The 16,920-nt window shown below is 36.7% G+C and overlaps 3 protein-coding genes across 5 annotated transcripts in view; 1 reads left to right on the top strand and 2 right to left on the bottom strand.

The window, feature by feature from the left end:
- The window catches only part of gdpd5b (glycerophosphodiester phosphodiesterase domain containing 5b), a 35,508-nt gene extending 30,415 nt beyond the window's left edge, over positions 1-5,093 (top strand). Inside the window, exons 14-17 of one of the 3 annotated variants that reach the window (XR_001609495.1) lie at positions 1,085-1,099; positions 2,444-2,556; positions 3,420-3,654; positions 4,716-4,793. Coding sequence is in view for 2 of the 3 variants with exons in the window: in XM_016275438.1 (XP_016130924.1) it covers positions 1,085-1,099; positions 2,444-2,556; positions 4,716-4,783 (196 nt within the window). In the remaining variant the exon portion in view is untranslated. Of the gene's footprint in view, positions 1-1,084; positions 1,100-2,443; positions 2,557-3,419; positions 3,655-4,715 lie in introns of all 3 variants that reach the window. The other 2 variants (XM_016275438.1, XM_016275447.1) reach the window with 2 other exon arrangements.
- On the bottom strand, positions 4,917-11,140 carry hspa13 (heat shock protein 70 family, member 13). The gene is made up of 5 exons (XM_016275462.1): positions 11,027-11,140; positions 10,174-10,514; positions 9,881-10,094; positions 9,101-9,268; positions 4,917-7,630 (listed from the first exon to the last, which is right to left on the bottom strand). Exons 1-5 carry the CDS (start codon positions 11,049-11,051, stop codon positions 7,062-7,064), a joined length of 1,317 nt encoding a protein of 438 aa, XP_016130948.1. The 5' UTR covers positions 11,052-11,140; the 3' UTR covers positions 4,917-7,061.
- Positions 11,141-12,384: 1,244 nt separating this feature from the next.
- The window catches only part of LOC107588143 (SAM and SH3 domain-containing protein 3-like), a 10,776-nt gene continuing 6,240 nt past the window's right edge, over positions 12,385-16,920 (bottom strand). The window contains exons 10-15 of the mRNA XM_016276158.1: positions 16,192-16,362; positions 14,886-14,991; positions 14,648-14,805; positions 14,310-14,525; positions 13,311-13,464; positions 12,385-12,790 (exon numbers count right to left, since the gene is read on the bottom strand). Coding sequence (XP_016131644.1) covers positions 12,687-12,790; positions 13,311-13,464; positions 14,310-14,525; positions 14,648-14,805; positions 14,886-14,991; positions 16,192-16,362 — 909 coding nt within the window. The 3' untranslated portion in view covers positions 12,385-12,686. The remainder of the gene's footprint in view (positions 12,791-13,310; positions 13,465-14,309; positions 14,526-14,647; positions 14,806-14,885; positions 14,992-16,191; positions 16,363-16,920) is intronic.

Here is a 16,920-nt window from a genome sequence, read left to right as displayed (position 1 = left end):
TTTTTTATATTTAAAGAGTTTTTATATTTTATATTTTTTATATTTAAAGCGAGTTTTTTGGGCAGTGTAGAGTAGGGCTTGTTGATTGTCATTTCTCCGATCACAAATGCAGACATGGTTTTATGTTTACACGGCGCGATGCAATGCAACACGTAAAAAGACAGTATAAGTCATTATAATCAATAATTATGTCCCCACTGGATGCAACGAATGCCTCGTTTATAATGTTTTTTTTCATGTTTTTGAATCATCGCTCCGGCCTGATGGCATCATCACAATATGGTAGGGGCGTAACATTTCCGTCACACGCTTGAGGTATTCAGCCAATCATAACGCACTGGATAGCTGGCCAATCACAGCACACCTTGCTTTTCAGACCGATGAGCTTTGTAAAAATCGACACGTTTCAGAAAGGCGGGGCATAGAGGAGAAACAATAATGTACAGTGTGTGGGAAATTATGTGTTTTTTGAACCTTAAACCGCGTAAATAAATTTCATTACACCAAATACACAAAATAATGTTCTTTTTAGCAGCATCATATGACCCCGGCCCTTTAACAAATAAAGTCACTCCTTAAAACATCTAGATTGTAAATTCTAGTAAATAAATATGAAATAACTTCACTTGGATTGTTTCACACAGTCAAATGATGTGTTGTAGTTTCATCAGATGTAATCAAATACAGCCTCCCATGGGAAGTTCACATTGTTTGACCTTTACAAAACAAATATTAATGCATCCTGAAACATGATTACCTCTAGCGTGAAAGAGAAGGAAAGAAGGATAAGAAGAAAATGTGTTTGCGTTGATATGGTTTTGCGTTATAATATTATGTTTAATGCTGGAGATCAGCATCACTGGTAAATGCGTGAACTGAAAACTCAATGTTATGATGGGCTCTGGATCCTCTACGTTTGCTGCGCTTGCCATAGTGACATTTGCATCTGCTTTTCTGAACTGACCTCTTAACTCTCTCCCTTTCTTTTACTCTTGTACCCTTTCTTCCACCTCTCCTCCTCTTCTTCTTGCTCTCTGCCTGATGTGCATGCTCCTCTTCTCTGCTGCATTCTGGCATCTCTCAGCTATCACATGATCAGGTAATTGGGTCAGCGCTGTTGGCCCATGCTGCCAGTGTATATCTCCCTTTCTTGCCCTTCTTTCTCTGTATAACCCTGTTTCAATCTATCTGCCTGGATTTTTCGTTCTACCTGTATTTTGTCAATGCTATTACTAACTCTTCTCACTAAACCACAGCCCACATGATTACACTTTAATATCACTGCTTATCATTTAACATATAATTCATATTTAATTGAGGTACATTATATGGAATGACTCGGATTAAGGTTCACAAACAGGAAGACTTGATGGTTTTGCTAAATCATTCCGCACTCATCCACTAGGGGGTGACAATCACATGACTGACAGTTACAGATTATTTAGCTGGTTTTTGTTTCAGTAAGAGAATAATTTTCTATCGTTGCAGAAGAGTGTTTTTTCCCCACGAAAACAGTTTACACTTAGATGGAAGGTTATCTATATTTCTACCAGCTGTCCAGTTTAATTCAAATGCTTTTGTTTTGGACCAAAAAAACACCCCAAAATGTCAGTTTTGACAGATGGTGTGGGATTAAGAGATATTATTAGAATAAATAAATAAATACATAATAAAACATACATTGTATTTTGGGTCATTTGAACAGATGGTCGCTAGAACTTTAGATTAGCAGCTTTGATTTTAGTTCATACATAAATCTAAAATCTTAAGAGTTTAGTATATTATTCATATAATACCTTTCAGAAGATTGGGTTTGGTCTTTTTTTTTTTTTGAAAAGATGATCTTTATTTGATTAAAAATACAGTAAAATAGTAATAGTGTGAAATATTGTTACATTTTAAAATAACTCTTTTACTATTTTAATATAAATATATTTCATATTAAAATATAATTTATTCCTTTGATGGGCAAGCTGAATTTTAAGCATCATTACTCCAGTCTTCAGTATCACATGATCCTTCAGAAAACATTCTAATATTCAGATTTGCTGCTCAAGAAACATTTATAATTATCAGTTTTGAAAACAGTAACTGAATATTTTTGTGGGAACTGTAGTATATATTTTTTTCAAGATTATTTGATAAATAGAAGGTTTAAAGAACCGATTAATTTGAAATATAAATAAATTGAAATATCACTTTTGATCAATTTAATGCATCCTTCCTTTAAAAAGTATTAATTTCTTGGGGTCACTGACCCAAATGTTTGATAGGTTGTGTAAACACACTGTATATATCATAGACTACCAATTACATTAGTAGATCACTGTGAGACTAATGATTTTAAAAAGCATAGATTTTATTAGCTGCAGTATCAGTGTGAACTCTGTCACTAAGGTCAGTCTGTGTACGTGTGTGTGTTTGTGTGTGCACGTGATCACAGGTGGAGAATGAGCGGGATGCGGAGCTACAACCCAGAGCAGATCATGCTGAGCGCAGCCGTCAGGAGATCCAGCAGAGATGTCAACATCATGAAGGAGAAGCTCATCTTCTCTGGTAAGAGCCACCTAACCACATCCTTTTGATGTTTCTCATATTGCTTGTGTATGAGAGTGCTGTACGTAAGCTTATTACACTGTACTCTGAAATACTGGATTCTGATTGGTCAATCAAATATTTATATAATAATCACTAAACGACATATTTCACCATTGTCCATGGCACAATACTGGTGCTGTTTTTTTCATGTGTCATATATTACTTCACATTGTTTCTCTTTTTATACCAAGAAGTTAGAAAAGCTCATTAGCACCATCACCATCAAATATGAAGGACTTTAATATTTTTATTTTAAAGGAATAGTTCACCCAGGAATGAAAATGTGCTGAAAATATACTCACCCTCAGGCCATTCAAGATGTAGCTGGGTTTCTTCATCGGAACAGATGTGGAGAAATTTTGTATTACATCACTTGCTCACTTGTATCCTCTGCAGTGAATGGGTGCCGTCAGAATGAGTCACAGAAACACCACTCCAGTCCATCAAGTAATGTCTTGTGAAATGAAAAGCTATGTGTTTTTAAGTTGTTTTTATCAGCTGTTTGGACTCTCATTCTGACGGCACCCATTCACTCCAGAGGATTCATTGATGATGTATTTCTTTGATAAGTAGCTGTGTAATAATGTGGGATAATGTACAACCAATGTTCATTATCACATTATCTCCTTCAGAGTGACACAAGATCCCTCTGTCATGGGTTATTTTGCGATTTATGTCCAGTTGACTGTTCATGTGTTGCATGCAATGTGTTTTTGGATTATTATTGTGTGTGCATGTGTCCCAGCAATCTTTGCATGCCTCTGTGTGTGTGTGTGTGTGTGTGTGTTTGTGTGTGTGTGTGTGTTTGCCCTGTCTCTAAGGTCAGCCACAGTAGCTGTCCACCTCCTGGGTTTGAGTCTGTGTCACCGCATCCCTTCATCCCATTCCATCTCATTCCCTCCCCTCTCCTTCCTGTCTCTCACTGTCTGCCACCATCCCGTCTCTTCCTGCATCCATTCTTCCATCAATCCATACTCCACTGACATCCCACAGCTTGAATGATAGCTAATGCAGGGCTGTAGCATCAATGGCCAGGGTAACTGTGGCCTGCGTTTGGTGAGTATGAGGGTGATGATAACTAACCCGATCATTCAGACATGTGGAATTCACGAAGATCTACAGTGTGCTTTTTTCACCACTGGCTCTGTTTCAAGTGTGCAAACCCACATAAGTAGCTACCATATAAAGCATATTAATATATTAAACCCTATGACTGAGTTGAAATGTTCTATATAGGCATAAACTTAGTAAATGGTCACACATGCACTCCTTATCATTTTATTTTACATTTTGAAGTAGGTATTCTTTGTTATTGTTATTTTTGAAAAAAGTCTCTTTTGCTCACCAAAGGCTGCATTTATATAATCAAAAATGCAGTAATATTGTGAAATATTATTACAATTTCGAATAACTGTTTTATATTTGAATATATATAAAAATTTTATTTATTCCTTTGATGGCAAAGCTGAATTTTCAGTACTGCATACTTCATTGTCACATGATCATTTAGAAATCATTCTTACCCATGTTGAAAAGAACAGAATGTATATATGTAAATCATAATAAGTGTCTTTTAATGTTTTTCTGGATTTTTTTTCTCATTTTGTCTCTCATAGTTCAGGTATACCTATGATGAAAATTACAGGCCTCTCTCATCTTTTTAAGTGGGAGAACTTGCACAATTGGTGGCTGACTAAATACTTTTTTGCCCCACTGTATGTAGCTAAGCTAATGAATTTATCCACTACTCGGCACAAAAAGTAATAATAAAATATAGTTTCCATCTCGGATTTCCTCAGAGAATAAATTGCTTTTCACAATTACACTATCTGTAAACAATATGTGTCATACTGACTTCAGCCAAGATTTTTAGACAAAAATCCATCTTATAAGGTAGAAATAGTATGCAGTTTACTGTTTTAAACTGCTTTCACATCAGATTCACACCTGTGATGCCTAATAAAGTGCTGTCTAGGTAGGCAGCTCACTAGGTTTTGGAACAGAGCCGGTACATCTCCAGTATGATTGAAGATCCTTGGTTTGTCATAGTGGAGGTCTTGTAAACGTTGTGGGCGTTAAGCATAATTTGTATTGCCTCCTGTCGTCTTATTCCACAGAGGTGAGCAACGGAGTTACCAGCGATGAACCCTATACGGAAAATGAATTTAACTACTACACCAATTAAGACGTTGCTCATTGACTCATGGAACAAAAAAAAATCACATCACATCCTGATCAAGCTTGTGGTGTCTCCTCTGAACTACTGACTCAACTCTTAGCCTACTGTTTCTGATGGCCCGTGTACAGAATTCCCCCCCCCCCCAATTATTAAGCTGCTTGTTTTAAATTCTGGACAGTAAAGAGAAGTAGGAAGTGCGGTTCTTCTGTTGACTATTACCAAAATTTGTGGCCTCTTCCCCTACGTAACGCTTGAGGATTCTGGAATGCCCGTTACTTGCTTCGTATTGAAAGCATGCCTATGATAATATAGTGGATTTTATCTGTCGGTTTTTGGGGATTTTATTTTTCTAATCTTCCATAGCCAGCCAATGTGGAGTATAACATATTATGCCAGTTTTTTTTTTTTTTTTTTCTAGACCTTGGTTTGGTGTGATATTCACAGTCTAATGATGCCTTCTGTTCAAACGGTTTTTAAGAATTTTTAAGAATAAACAGGTGTTTACAGAGTGCCTGCCTTTAGCCTTCAAGTTATATTTGCTGTATTTAATATACCACCTATTTAGCATGTGGCTCAGTTGTCATTTTGGAAGGAAATCACCCAGCCTTATCGTCTTAGTAGGTATGATGCCAGATTACATGGAATATTTATGTTTGGCATATCTGTGGTTTAATTTAGGAAAAACAAAAAAAGTCCCCTAGTTAGGTTGAAATGGTGGATTACAGAAACCAAAACTTAAAGATCCATGAAAAAGGGTCTGTCCAAAATTGAGTTTGGATTCTATAGTTGAACACTGTTTATAAAGGAAGCTGGCTTGGAGTTTCAATGCTGTGCAATATTACTCGGACACTGTCCTATTATAAAAAGTGTGTTTGAATATTGTTCAGTGATTTGTTTTATTTTTTTAACTGTTACATTGTCATTTTAGTCTCAATCCTTTCGTTTGAGTAGCTTTTCATGTATTAAATATTTTGTACAGGGCTTCCCATTGCTGAGATGTCCTGACCCTTTACTTAATATTGTAAATGTGAGATGTGACATTGTTTACAGTGGCTTGTGCTGTCACACAGAGGACGAGGCTGAACGATTGTGCTGTTTGATGTTTTTATTTTGTATTGATGTGTTTCAGAGGTCGCTCAATAAAAAAACTCTGCAGTTTTAACAAGGTTTGTTTTTCTTTGCACAGTAGCAAAAGTTAAAGGACTTTAATCACACCCACAAACCGGGTTATGTGCATAATGCAACAAATGAAATGGTAAAGGACTGTACAAAAATAGAATTCAGTGTTTTTTTACAATTACAGTAATGTTTTGAATATGCATTCACACTGATAATTGTATAATTGTTTTCCCTTTTGACTTTGTGCAATGTTCTGAACTCTATATGTAAAGTGCATTAAACTATATTCACCTCTAATATTAAGCTTTTAGCATTATATAAACAAAACGGGTCAACACAAAAAGCAACATCATTTGTTTTTTGGTCAAAATGGGTAATTATACTTCACTTTTTTTAATATGCAGAAATATGTGAACCTAAACACGAAATATGTAAACATTTATATATCTTTTAATTCACATTCTTATAAAAGCTTCAGTTTGAAGAGTTAATGAACTAAATACCACATTGGTCATGCTGGTACATTTTAAATGATTCATATTTAACAGTTGGCAGGTGGTATTACGGTTTACTAATACTTAACTCTATACAAAAAAGACAGTAAGTCTTTAAAAAATAAAGTACAAATCAGACTATGCTTAGTCTACGTTACACATTTAAATGTGGCAATGAATAAAAAGGCACAAGCAAAACTCCAGTAGACAGAAACAGCTAGCTGAAATCACAACTAGCCTTGGCAAAATAAATAAATAGCTGATACTAGAATGATTATCCAGTTATATACAAACAGCTGCTTCCCTGAATATAACATCATTAAACCTGCTAAATCCAGTTGTCAAAGACTTATTGCACAGTTAGTACCAGTTAAGCACAAAGATGGCAATAAACTAACCGATATGGTTCCAAGCAGACACTTGCTCAAGATAACGGGAAAAACATTTTCTCAATGCTTAGATAAATGTATAAATTTTAATTTGGGCCAGACGTTAAGTACAAATGCTCCAGTAACCATTGTGTTTGGCCCAATCAGGAATTCATTGCAAAGCTAATGTGTTTAAGGAAGCAAAAACATATAACACACACATCGTTTAGCCGGTTTTTGGTTTGTTGGCACATAGCAGTCACGTGACAAATGCCCAAGTAGCAGTTTAAGTCTCTCAACCAATCAGCTGAAGTTGGTCTTACGAAGGTGCCTGTTGGGAATCTCAATTGCGCTGACCTGGAGAGGCCAAGAGCCGCCCATGATGCCTGCTTGAATGGCTACCCCAGTCACCACGGCCAGGTCAGGGTCCACTGAGGTGTTTGGTTCCTTTCCAAAGTACTGACTAATGAGTTGTCTAATTCGGGGGATCCTCGTAGACCCTCCCACCAGGACAATCTCATCCACTTCCTCTTTCTCTAGATGGCCCTCTATGAGGACAGTCTCAATGGGTGCCAGAATCTTCTGGAAGAGATCTGCATTCAGCTCCTCAAAGAGTTCCCGTGTCAGCTTCTCCTGAAACAGGACTTTTTCCTCTTGCGCTCCGTTGGCTCCCGTTGTCTGCAGGTAAAGAGGGACACGGAGGTGAACGTGAGGCTCCTGGGTGAGGTTGAGTTTGACGGCCTCCACGGCCTGTCGGAGGAGGTGGATGTCTTCTTTAAGAGTAGGAGGCACACCGTACTGTTGCCGCACTCGCTCGACGGTGTACTGCAGCAAACGCTGGGTGAAGTCCTGCCCTCCAAGCTTGTTATTACCTGTGGAGATGAAGACCATGTGTTAATCTCCGTGCTGAAACAGGATGAAGGTTGTGCACCTGATGTGACACCATTTCCATGTGTGTTAGGTAAATGCCAGTGAGGTTTCGCTGAGATTGCACTACCCAAAACCTTCTAACCTAAATACCCATTGAGGTCAAACCACAGAGCCTGGGGAAAAACATAGTATGTGTATTCAAATACAGAAGGTCATAACCAGGGTCCCTAACTTCTCTAAACAATGAATTTCAATGATTTTCTATGAATTTTCTAATCATTTGTGATGACTCTATAAGGATTTGAAAAATACAACTCACAAAAAATACTGTAGAACTGAACAAGAAAACCTTACATAACTACAACAAATTCCATGAAATTTGAATTCATATATTTAGATTTTAACGATGTATTACAAATATAATATTATAAGATAATATAAATGAATTGCTTTATATTTTAAAGGTGTATGCTGCTGTGGGGAGTCATTTGAATGATGTACACCCACGTGAGATTGCAAAAATTAAACAGCTGAACATGCGCTTCGCCAGCAAAACAACCGGAAAATTGGTACTTGTACGGCTGAAGAAGCAGAAAATATCTCAGGTCACAAGACAGAAAAACCGACAAAGACAAATCACAAGCGTAAACATCAGTACTGGACAAAAGTGGAACGATTTGACGACGGCGAAAATTCTGAGTCGCCTCTCTTTTTTTGTTGGATAGGACAGGTAAGGGAATTCATAATTGTGACTAAAAGCAAAACGCATTCAAGCCTTTAAACCATTTTAAAGAAAAGGGGTGAGTGAAAATGATAAAGGATTATGTATTTTATGTATTATAATATTAGTCTGAACAAAAACAGCAAAACAAAAATGCAAATGTAATGTCTTCCAGGAGGTAGCGATTACGTAAAAGCAGAAATAGCACTGCGCCTAGAAACACTAATGTATTTGTTATAATAAAATAGTAGGACAACAGGAAAATACCATTGAACCCTTTCTGAAGAAAAAAATATTAGAATATTAGATATTCAATATTAGAAGGACAACAAGTTTGCACGTAGGTTTGCACGGATTTTTCAATGCACAGAGTTTTCATAACGAATGAACAAGTGTGGTATTAGGGCAAAAAATCATTTAGAGTGCAACACTGGAATTAAAAAAGCTTCAAATTTCTTGCATCCGTAAATGGCCATCAGCTGAATTCTACATTAATGTGTACGTTAAATTAGAATTAACTGCTTGGCAACCATATATAACTAAACTTTGCTTCATGTTACACCCGTTATTTCTTCCTCCTCTTTGCTTTAATAAACAAACTTGCAATAATGGAGACAATACAGAGCAGGATGTGTCTCAAATATGTAAATAACATAAAGTAGCCCTGCCCATTAATAGCCACACAAATATACCTACTATTGTAAAATCTCTCCTAGTTGATACATTTATAATGTCATATAACCCAGCTCACCTGCCATTGCTCTGGTAAGGAACATGCCCCCCTGCTTATTAAGAAGTGACACATCAAGTGTTCCTCCTCCCAGATCCACCACCAGCACATTAAACACTTCTGCTTTATGCAGTCCATAAGCCATCGCTGCCGCCGTGGGCTCATTTATCACCCGCAGGATGTCCAGCCCTGATGAGGAAGACATGCACAATGATCGATCAGTTAACTATTATAGATTTAAACCAGAACATTATCAGCTTTTACAAGGATACTTGTACTGATTTCTATGGAAGCCAGTTTCCGCTCACGTAATATAAAAATCAAAAAAAGGTAATTGCAAAACAAGTCAGAATTCCAAGATATAAACTTAGAATTCTTACTTTTTTCTTGCAATTCTGAGTGTACATCTCACAACTCTGACTTTTTTCCCTCTGAATTCTGAGTTTTCTCAGAATAGCAAGGAGAAAGTTTGAATTGTGAGATAAAAAGTCACAATTTACCTTTATTTATTTTTTGTTTGAGTGCCTTCCATAGATTCCAATAGCAAGACAACCAAGTTGTGACAGACTAAAGCTGTGGTTACATTAGCAAAATTTTGTGTGCAAAAAAAAGGTCAATTGTCAATAGCATAGAGATGCATGAAGGACAGCTTGTCTTGCACCGAAGTTACTTTCAAACCAAGCAGCTTTCTGTTGGTCAATGCAGTGAATTTGTGTGAAATTTTTCCTAATTGTGGATTCCTAATGAAATGACCGGCTTTTGCGATTAATGTACACCTTAAGAAGTGAGTAGTAAACTGACCAGCTAGGTTAGCAGCTCTTATGGTGTAGTTTCTTTGCCTCTCATCAAACTCTGCTGGCACTGATATAACCGCTTTATCGATAGGTACTCCAAGTTGTTTCTCCGCCATCTTTTTCATTTTCAGCAGGAGACGGGATCCGATGAATTCAGGAGTAACTGTGAAGGTGCTATTTGTAGAGACTAAAAATTCTGCACTCCTGTTGTTGAATATCACCTAAAATAGTAAAGAAAATGTTAGAGACACTGTAAGCCGTGCAAGAGCAATTAAAGACTGTAAAATATGAAATGTGTACCTTAAACGGGTATCGTGCGCTCTCTTTCTCTAAAGTGTCTTCATCGAAAATCTTCCCTATAAATCTCTTGGCATCATAAATTGTGTTTTGAGGATTTGTGTCAGACAATTCCTGGCCCTCATGTCCAGAAAACACACCGGTGGGGGTGAATGACACCACACTCGGAATGCTGTTGCGACCTTTGTCATCTTCAATAACCTCAATCTCGCCTGTGCCAGGCTGAAACACTCCCACAGAGCAGAAAGTGGTCCCAAGATCCAACCCAATGACCCTGGGCTTCGGAGGGGGCAGGTACTGCTGTCCCAGGTATCCTGCCAGGAACAAAGCCAGGATAACAGAACCTGTAGGGACACACAAAAATATATATGACTAAGAAAAAATGGTGAAATCAGGAAACGTTTCTTTCGTTATAGAGGCTACCATAAAACTTAATGGTTGCTATACGCATGTCGTTCATATGTATTACAAAAGTATATTATCCAAAAATGTGGTATGTAGAAAAAATAAAACACGGCAATTCTAGACCATATTCCTGGTGAGTTGATGCGCAAGTATGCTGTCTAGATAGGTAACGTTAGCTAGATGTTGAAACAGCCGCTGTAACATCTGTAGTATAAAGAACGGACGCCAGCTGTGTCTATAAATGGCGTACATTTTTTTGGACTTTTTTGTCTCTAGTTGGACAATATATCTATCTGTCTGTCTGATGTACCGGTAGTTATCCACGTACAGTCAGTTATTACTTTCATGACAGATGCGTCAGTGCTATATCTAGCTAAATGCTACATAGATGGTTATTCTGTTAAATTTGACATATATATTTAGGAGTACATTAGTTTAATTTAACACTTACCTATTATGGACATTTCCCCGGCCATGTTTCCAACCCAATATGTTATGAATATTTGTATAAGAGATGTTCATTCAATATCTGCTCTGACTGAGCGAACATACACGTCGACCTAATACGGGCTGTTTGGCTGATGGGGGTTGTAGTTCTTTTAATCAGTAGCATGGTTACAAATGTGACAGGAACTGCTGCTGTTAACTACATTTCCCAGAATGCACTGTAAAGCGCAAGCGGACTTCTGCACAACTTCCTGTTATCATTTTTAGTTTCGAAACCGGAGAAGACCTTAAGTTTATTAGAAAGAAGGCAAAAGGAAGGTGCTTACGAAACCGAGGTATATGATGTAAGGGAATATATGGGGTCAAGGTATGGAGAATATATGCACATTTTCAGATGCCTCAAAGGATCCAAAAAGCAGGTCACGTGGGCTCTGCGTTTGTAATACCGAAGTTAAAAGTAAATAAGAGCAGTAGAATATCAGATTGTTTATCAGTGTTCACTGGAGAGATGTTTGCAATAATTATGGCAATAAGGTGGATTAGTGAAGTTAAAATATCCAAGGCAGTAATATGTTCAGATTCAAGTTCAGCCCTAATAAGTTTGAATGAGCAGAAGTCAGAAACAAGACAAGATATGATAATAGAGATTTTTCAAGAATTATATTATATATACAGGTGCATCTCAATAAATTAGAATGTTGTGGAAAAGTTCATTTATTTCAGTAATTCAACTCAAATTGTGAAACTCGTGTATTAAATAAATTCAATGCACACAGACTGAAGTAGTTTAAGTCTTTGGTTCTTTTAATTGTGATGATTTTGGCTCACATTTAACAAAAACCCACCAATTCACTATATCAACAAATTAGAATACTTCATAAGACCAATTAAAAAATTTTTTTTAGTGAATTGTTGGCCTTCTGGAAAGTATGTTCATTTACTGTACATGTACTCAATACTTGGTTGGGCCTCCTTTTGCATGAATTACTGCATCAGTGCGGCGTGGCATGGAGACAATCAGCCTGTGGCACTGCTCAGGTGTAATGGAAGCCCAGATAAACACATTTTAAGTAAAATCAAGATTGTATCAGTAAATATTAGTCATTACCGATATATATTAGCATGCTGATCAGAGAGGGGAATTGTGTATTAAGTATTAATTCAGGTAAAGAATGGAAACTGGAAAGTGCTTTGAAACTAACCCTCCTTATCAGTCATTGCACGTGACTAGTCATCTGGAAACTCATCCCACCAAACACCCACCAAAACCAAATAGTTATTTTGAGAAACAGATGGAAAGTTAATAGCATAAATTTGTGCAGTAGTAGCAGTGTGTATTCAAACACAGCCAAATGAGGAAGCTTCAGAATAAATAACATTTTTAAATAATATTATATACAATTCAGTCATCATAAACATTTGTAAAAGCTGTAAAAATTCCTCACACACAAGTATGTTGCCATGAAAGTTCAAATAAGATCTGCAGTAACAGAAATAGGTTACATCAACACAAAGCTGAACAAAGAACGTGTAAATAAAAACGCACAAGTACATCTAAATGAAAGAGGAGCACAAAAAAAGAAAACATATTAACAGAGTTGTGGGTCTGTTTGTAGCTTTAACATGAAATGATATCAGGAGAGAGACACTGGATAACTCTCAGCTCAGCTGTCAGGACACTCTGCAGGAATAAAACAACCCGAGTCTCTGGGACAGTCATTATCTTCGTCTTCCTCCTCATTGCCCTTCATCGCTCCCTCTTCGTCTTCTGTAAGCCAAACCAAAGAAAGGTTAAATCTCTCATACAAACTCCTGCTCGTTAATTTCATCTCTGCTGAACAAATCAGGTTTGCATTTGCGCAAAAACCCAAATGAAATTAATGTTAATTAAATGACAGTATGTCTTCCTGGTTATTATCCCACACTCCTATCAGCCAGAGCAGCGCAGCCATGTGCCACCTGCTCACACAGTGAGCCCACATTCAAACGCCAATTAATCCTGACCTGCATTTACAGGAAAAGGCTGTTCCTGACTGCACAGAGCATTATAGATTAAATTAAAACAGATAAGGTTGTGACTTTCAGTAATACTGGACTCGCTGTCTGACTCTGTAATATTTCAAAAAGGCAGAATTTCATCAAAACACAAAAATAGACGATGCAAAGATTGCGGAATCTGTGTCCTTCCTGAGGCTTGCTGACATAATGTTTCCTGAGATGGACACAGAGAAAACCAAAATATAGCTTTGCCCAAAGCTGTCAATCAAACTGCTTGTATTGATACTCACTGCTTAGAGGCACATAGAGGCAGTCTGATGCAGCAAGCAACCTGCGTCTGTGTTCTGGATCGGTCACATTCAGCTCAATCAAATGCCTCTCTTTCAGATGTTTGAGATCATCTACTGTCTGGTAGCCATTGAGGAGTAATGAAGATTCATATTCCTGTGACAAAAGAGATTTCCAACATTAAAATGTGCAATACAGCTATAAACTATCCAGTCAAAGATAAATTTATGGACATATATAATTCAAATTTAAGGGGAATTATCTTGCACTTGCACTAAATCATATATGCCGACTAGTGTGGATGTGAACGGGCATTTTCAATTAATTCTCTAGGGAGCTGAGTGTTTATTTATTGATTAACTTTTTTGTGGGATTGATATGTAGAAACAAGGGGTGAGTGTGTCAAAGTAATCAGAAAAGCTCAAATATGCCAATGACAAAAAAGCTGGCAGTATAATTTGTATACTATTATAGCATTGTTTTTTTGAATTGGCTTTTATTTTTATATTGATTTTATTTTTGTTGTAAGTATGTTTTTAAATGTTTTTGTCATTTTTATGAAACATTAATTATAAAGTTATTATTATTTATATTATTTTATTAATATATTCATATACTATCATATATTACTATTATATAATTTATATTGTTATATTCATATTATTTTAGTACTTTAATTTAAAATTCTTAATTTCAGTTAATTTACAAGGCAACATTTCTAGGAAAGAATTTTTAAGTTTTTTTTTTAAATCTAATATTTAGATTTTATTTTATTTCAGGTTTTTTTCAGTTACAGAAAATATATTGTTTGTAATAGTTTTTATTTTAGTTCAATTAAAACACTGGTGGCAGCCAATCAGTGTGAGGTGAAGATAGTGACGTTAAAATCCACAGATAGTTTTCTGGTGGATTTTGCTGGATTAAGCAGGTGGGCATGAAGGATAAGTGATGCTTCTATGTGTGTACTTGTATACACATATGTGTCCTATCTGAGGTTATACCTCTAAATGAAGTCTCTCTAATAACTCCAGGAGTGTATTCGGTCGTGGCTTCTTGCATACTTTCACAGGTCTTATTTTTGGGGCCTCCTCTTCTTCCTTCTCTTTCTCAGGCAGAACATCCACATAAATAAACTTGAAATTTCCCACTTTATTATTAAGCATGCCAGTCCATATGCCCATAGGTGGTTTACTTATGATGCTGATGATGTCTCCCACCTGAAAAAGATTACCAACACCATTAACTTACTATTGGCAGTTAATGTTTCTCCTTTAAAATTGTGCTGATTCAATCAACTGGAAGCAATCTTGAATTAAAAAAATTACAATATTTATTTCACCTTCAGTTTTAGGGAGTCTGTATCATATGGACTGGGGACAAAGTCTGTATGTACTTTAGCTCGCCCGCAGAACTGTCCCGTGTAGGGCACTTCCTCTTCCAATTTCCGGCTGTGTCTGTTACTGGATATATCTGAATTGCTAGCCACACCACCTGAGCCAATAAATACAAAAACAAAAAGAGTATGATTACAATGTCAAATCACTTTCCACTTCAGTCGCTTGTGTGTAGATGCTTACTGGATGAGCTCTGTCCACTGTAGAGGCTTTCTAATGAGTTGCTGGTTTGGTCTGAGCTCTTCTCTGCTGGAGACCCATTCTCTGTTTCTCCCTCAGTGTCATCCCCCTGCGCCAAACAAAATATCAGTCTGGATATTCGTATGAACTATTCTACAGATTAAGTGATAGGGAGAACTGGGGTTGGTTGGTTTCAGTGGTTGGTTTTGTGGGTCATAATTTCTGGGTCATAAGGTACACTCTCAAAAAAAGGTACAAAACTGTCACTTGCAGCAGTACCGTTTAAAAAGGTACTAATATGCACATTTTAGGTACTAATATGTAAGGTACTTATATATAGCTTTAGGACCTTATATAGGGTACGGCTTTGTATTGTAAATTTTTTTCTGAGAGTGTACTTAATTTTTTTCTGGGTCAAAACAGAAGTTACAAAACCGATTCAAATTTAAAGGAGTCATGAACTGAGAAATCTAAATTCCCTTGATCTTTTGACATATAAGAGGTAATTGTGTTATAAAAAAACATCCTGTAATTTTGAGAACTTTCAGAAACTTTCTCGTTAGTCTAAAAACAGCTTATATTGAATCCAATCTGCCAAAACAACAGGTTGTGGAATGCTCTACTCTGATGTAATAGTGTAGCTAAACACCTCCTCCGTAGAAGATGATCAACGCCTGCTTCTACATCACTGCCTGTTTAGCCCCGCCCACTGATTCCCGCACATAGTAGGTAAATGACAAGAGCGGGAAACGCAGGTCCACGCAGAAACCCAACGATAAGTTATAGACCGTGTCAGTAAGAACTCGAACCTTTGTTCACATCATTTTCTTTTACAAACGAGGCACAATTCGACGTTGGATTTTCACTAAAAGATTTGCTGTGCCAAATATATTGGATTCGACAGTAATGTGGCACCACACAAGTGTGAGTAACTGTTTTTATTATGTGGTCACTATTGCTTTGTCTGTTATTACAGATATGCTATTACAGTATTTATGCGTTTTTAACCTTTATCACACACACACACACACACACACACACACACACATATATATATATATATATATATCTTAATATATATTTTTTGTTTTTATATATAATTAAAAAAAAACATTTTAGGATAGTAAAACAACCAACAAAGGGAATAACACCCCTCCCCCCCCTACTATTTAGACATATACTTAATTTTTCTTTAAGTGTGCCAACCAACCCCTGTACAATCTGATGAACTGCTGATATTTGGGTAATAAAGAACTTTGTTGCTTAATCAGTGTCAGTAATCAAATGAGGAACTTGCATTGTTACTCACCATGTCGTCAGAGTAGGATTTTATGTGTTTCTTGGCCATCCGTTTACGCATAGTCATCGAGATGGCTTTCATCTTTTTTCCCAAACTTCCTGGTTTCTCACAGTTTTCTGCTGTTGATTCACTCTCTGCCTGTTTTATACATGCAAAAACAATATGTTTTGATAATCCATTTATGTATATACAGTGGGTACGGAAAGTATTCAGATCCCCTTAAATTTTTCACTCTTTGTTATATTGCAGCCATTTGCTAAAATCATTTAAGTTAATTTTTTTCCTCATTAATGTACACACAGCACCCCATATTGACAGAAAAACACAGAATTGTTGACATTTTTTCAGATTTATTAAAAAAGAAAACTGAAATATCACATGGTCCTAAGTATTCAGACCCTTTGCTCAGTATTTAGTAGAAGCACCCTTTTGATCTAATACAGCCATGAGTCTTTTTGGGAAAGATGCAACAAGTTTTTCACACCTGGATTTGGGGATCCTCTGCCATTCCTCTGCCATTCACATTGCTGTGACACTCATATATTTAACTCAGGTGCTGTCCATTTCTTCTGATCATCCTTGAGATGGTTCTACACCTTCATTTGAGTCCAGCGGTGTTTGATTATACTGATTGGACTTGATTAGGAAAGCCACACACCTGTCTATATAAGACCTTACAGCTCACAGTGCATGTCACAGCAAATGAGAATCATGAGGTCAAAAGGAACTGCCTGAAGA

The sequence above is a fragment of the Sinocyclocheilus grahami genome, unplaced genomic scaffold (genome assembly GCF_001515645.1).
Source record: "Sinocyclocheilus grahami isolate Dianchi unplaced genomic scaffold, SAMN03320097.WGS_v1.1 scaffold6.1, whole genome shotgun sequence".
NCBI classification, from domain to species: domain Eukaryota; kingdom Metazoa; phylum Chordata; class Actinopteri; order Cypriniformes; family Cyprinidae; genus Sinocyclocheilus; species Sinocyclocheilus grahami.
The sequence above is the reverse complement of the archived record's forward strand: the minus strand, read 5'-3'. Positions and strand labels throughout refer to the sequence as shown.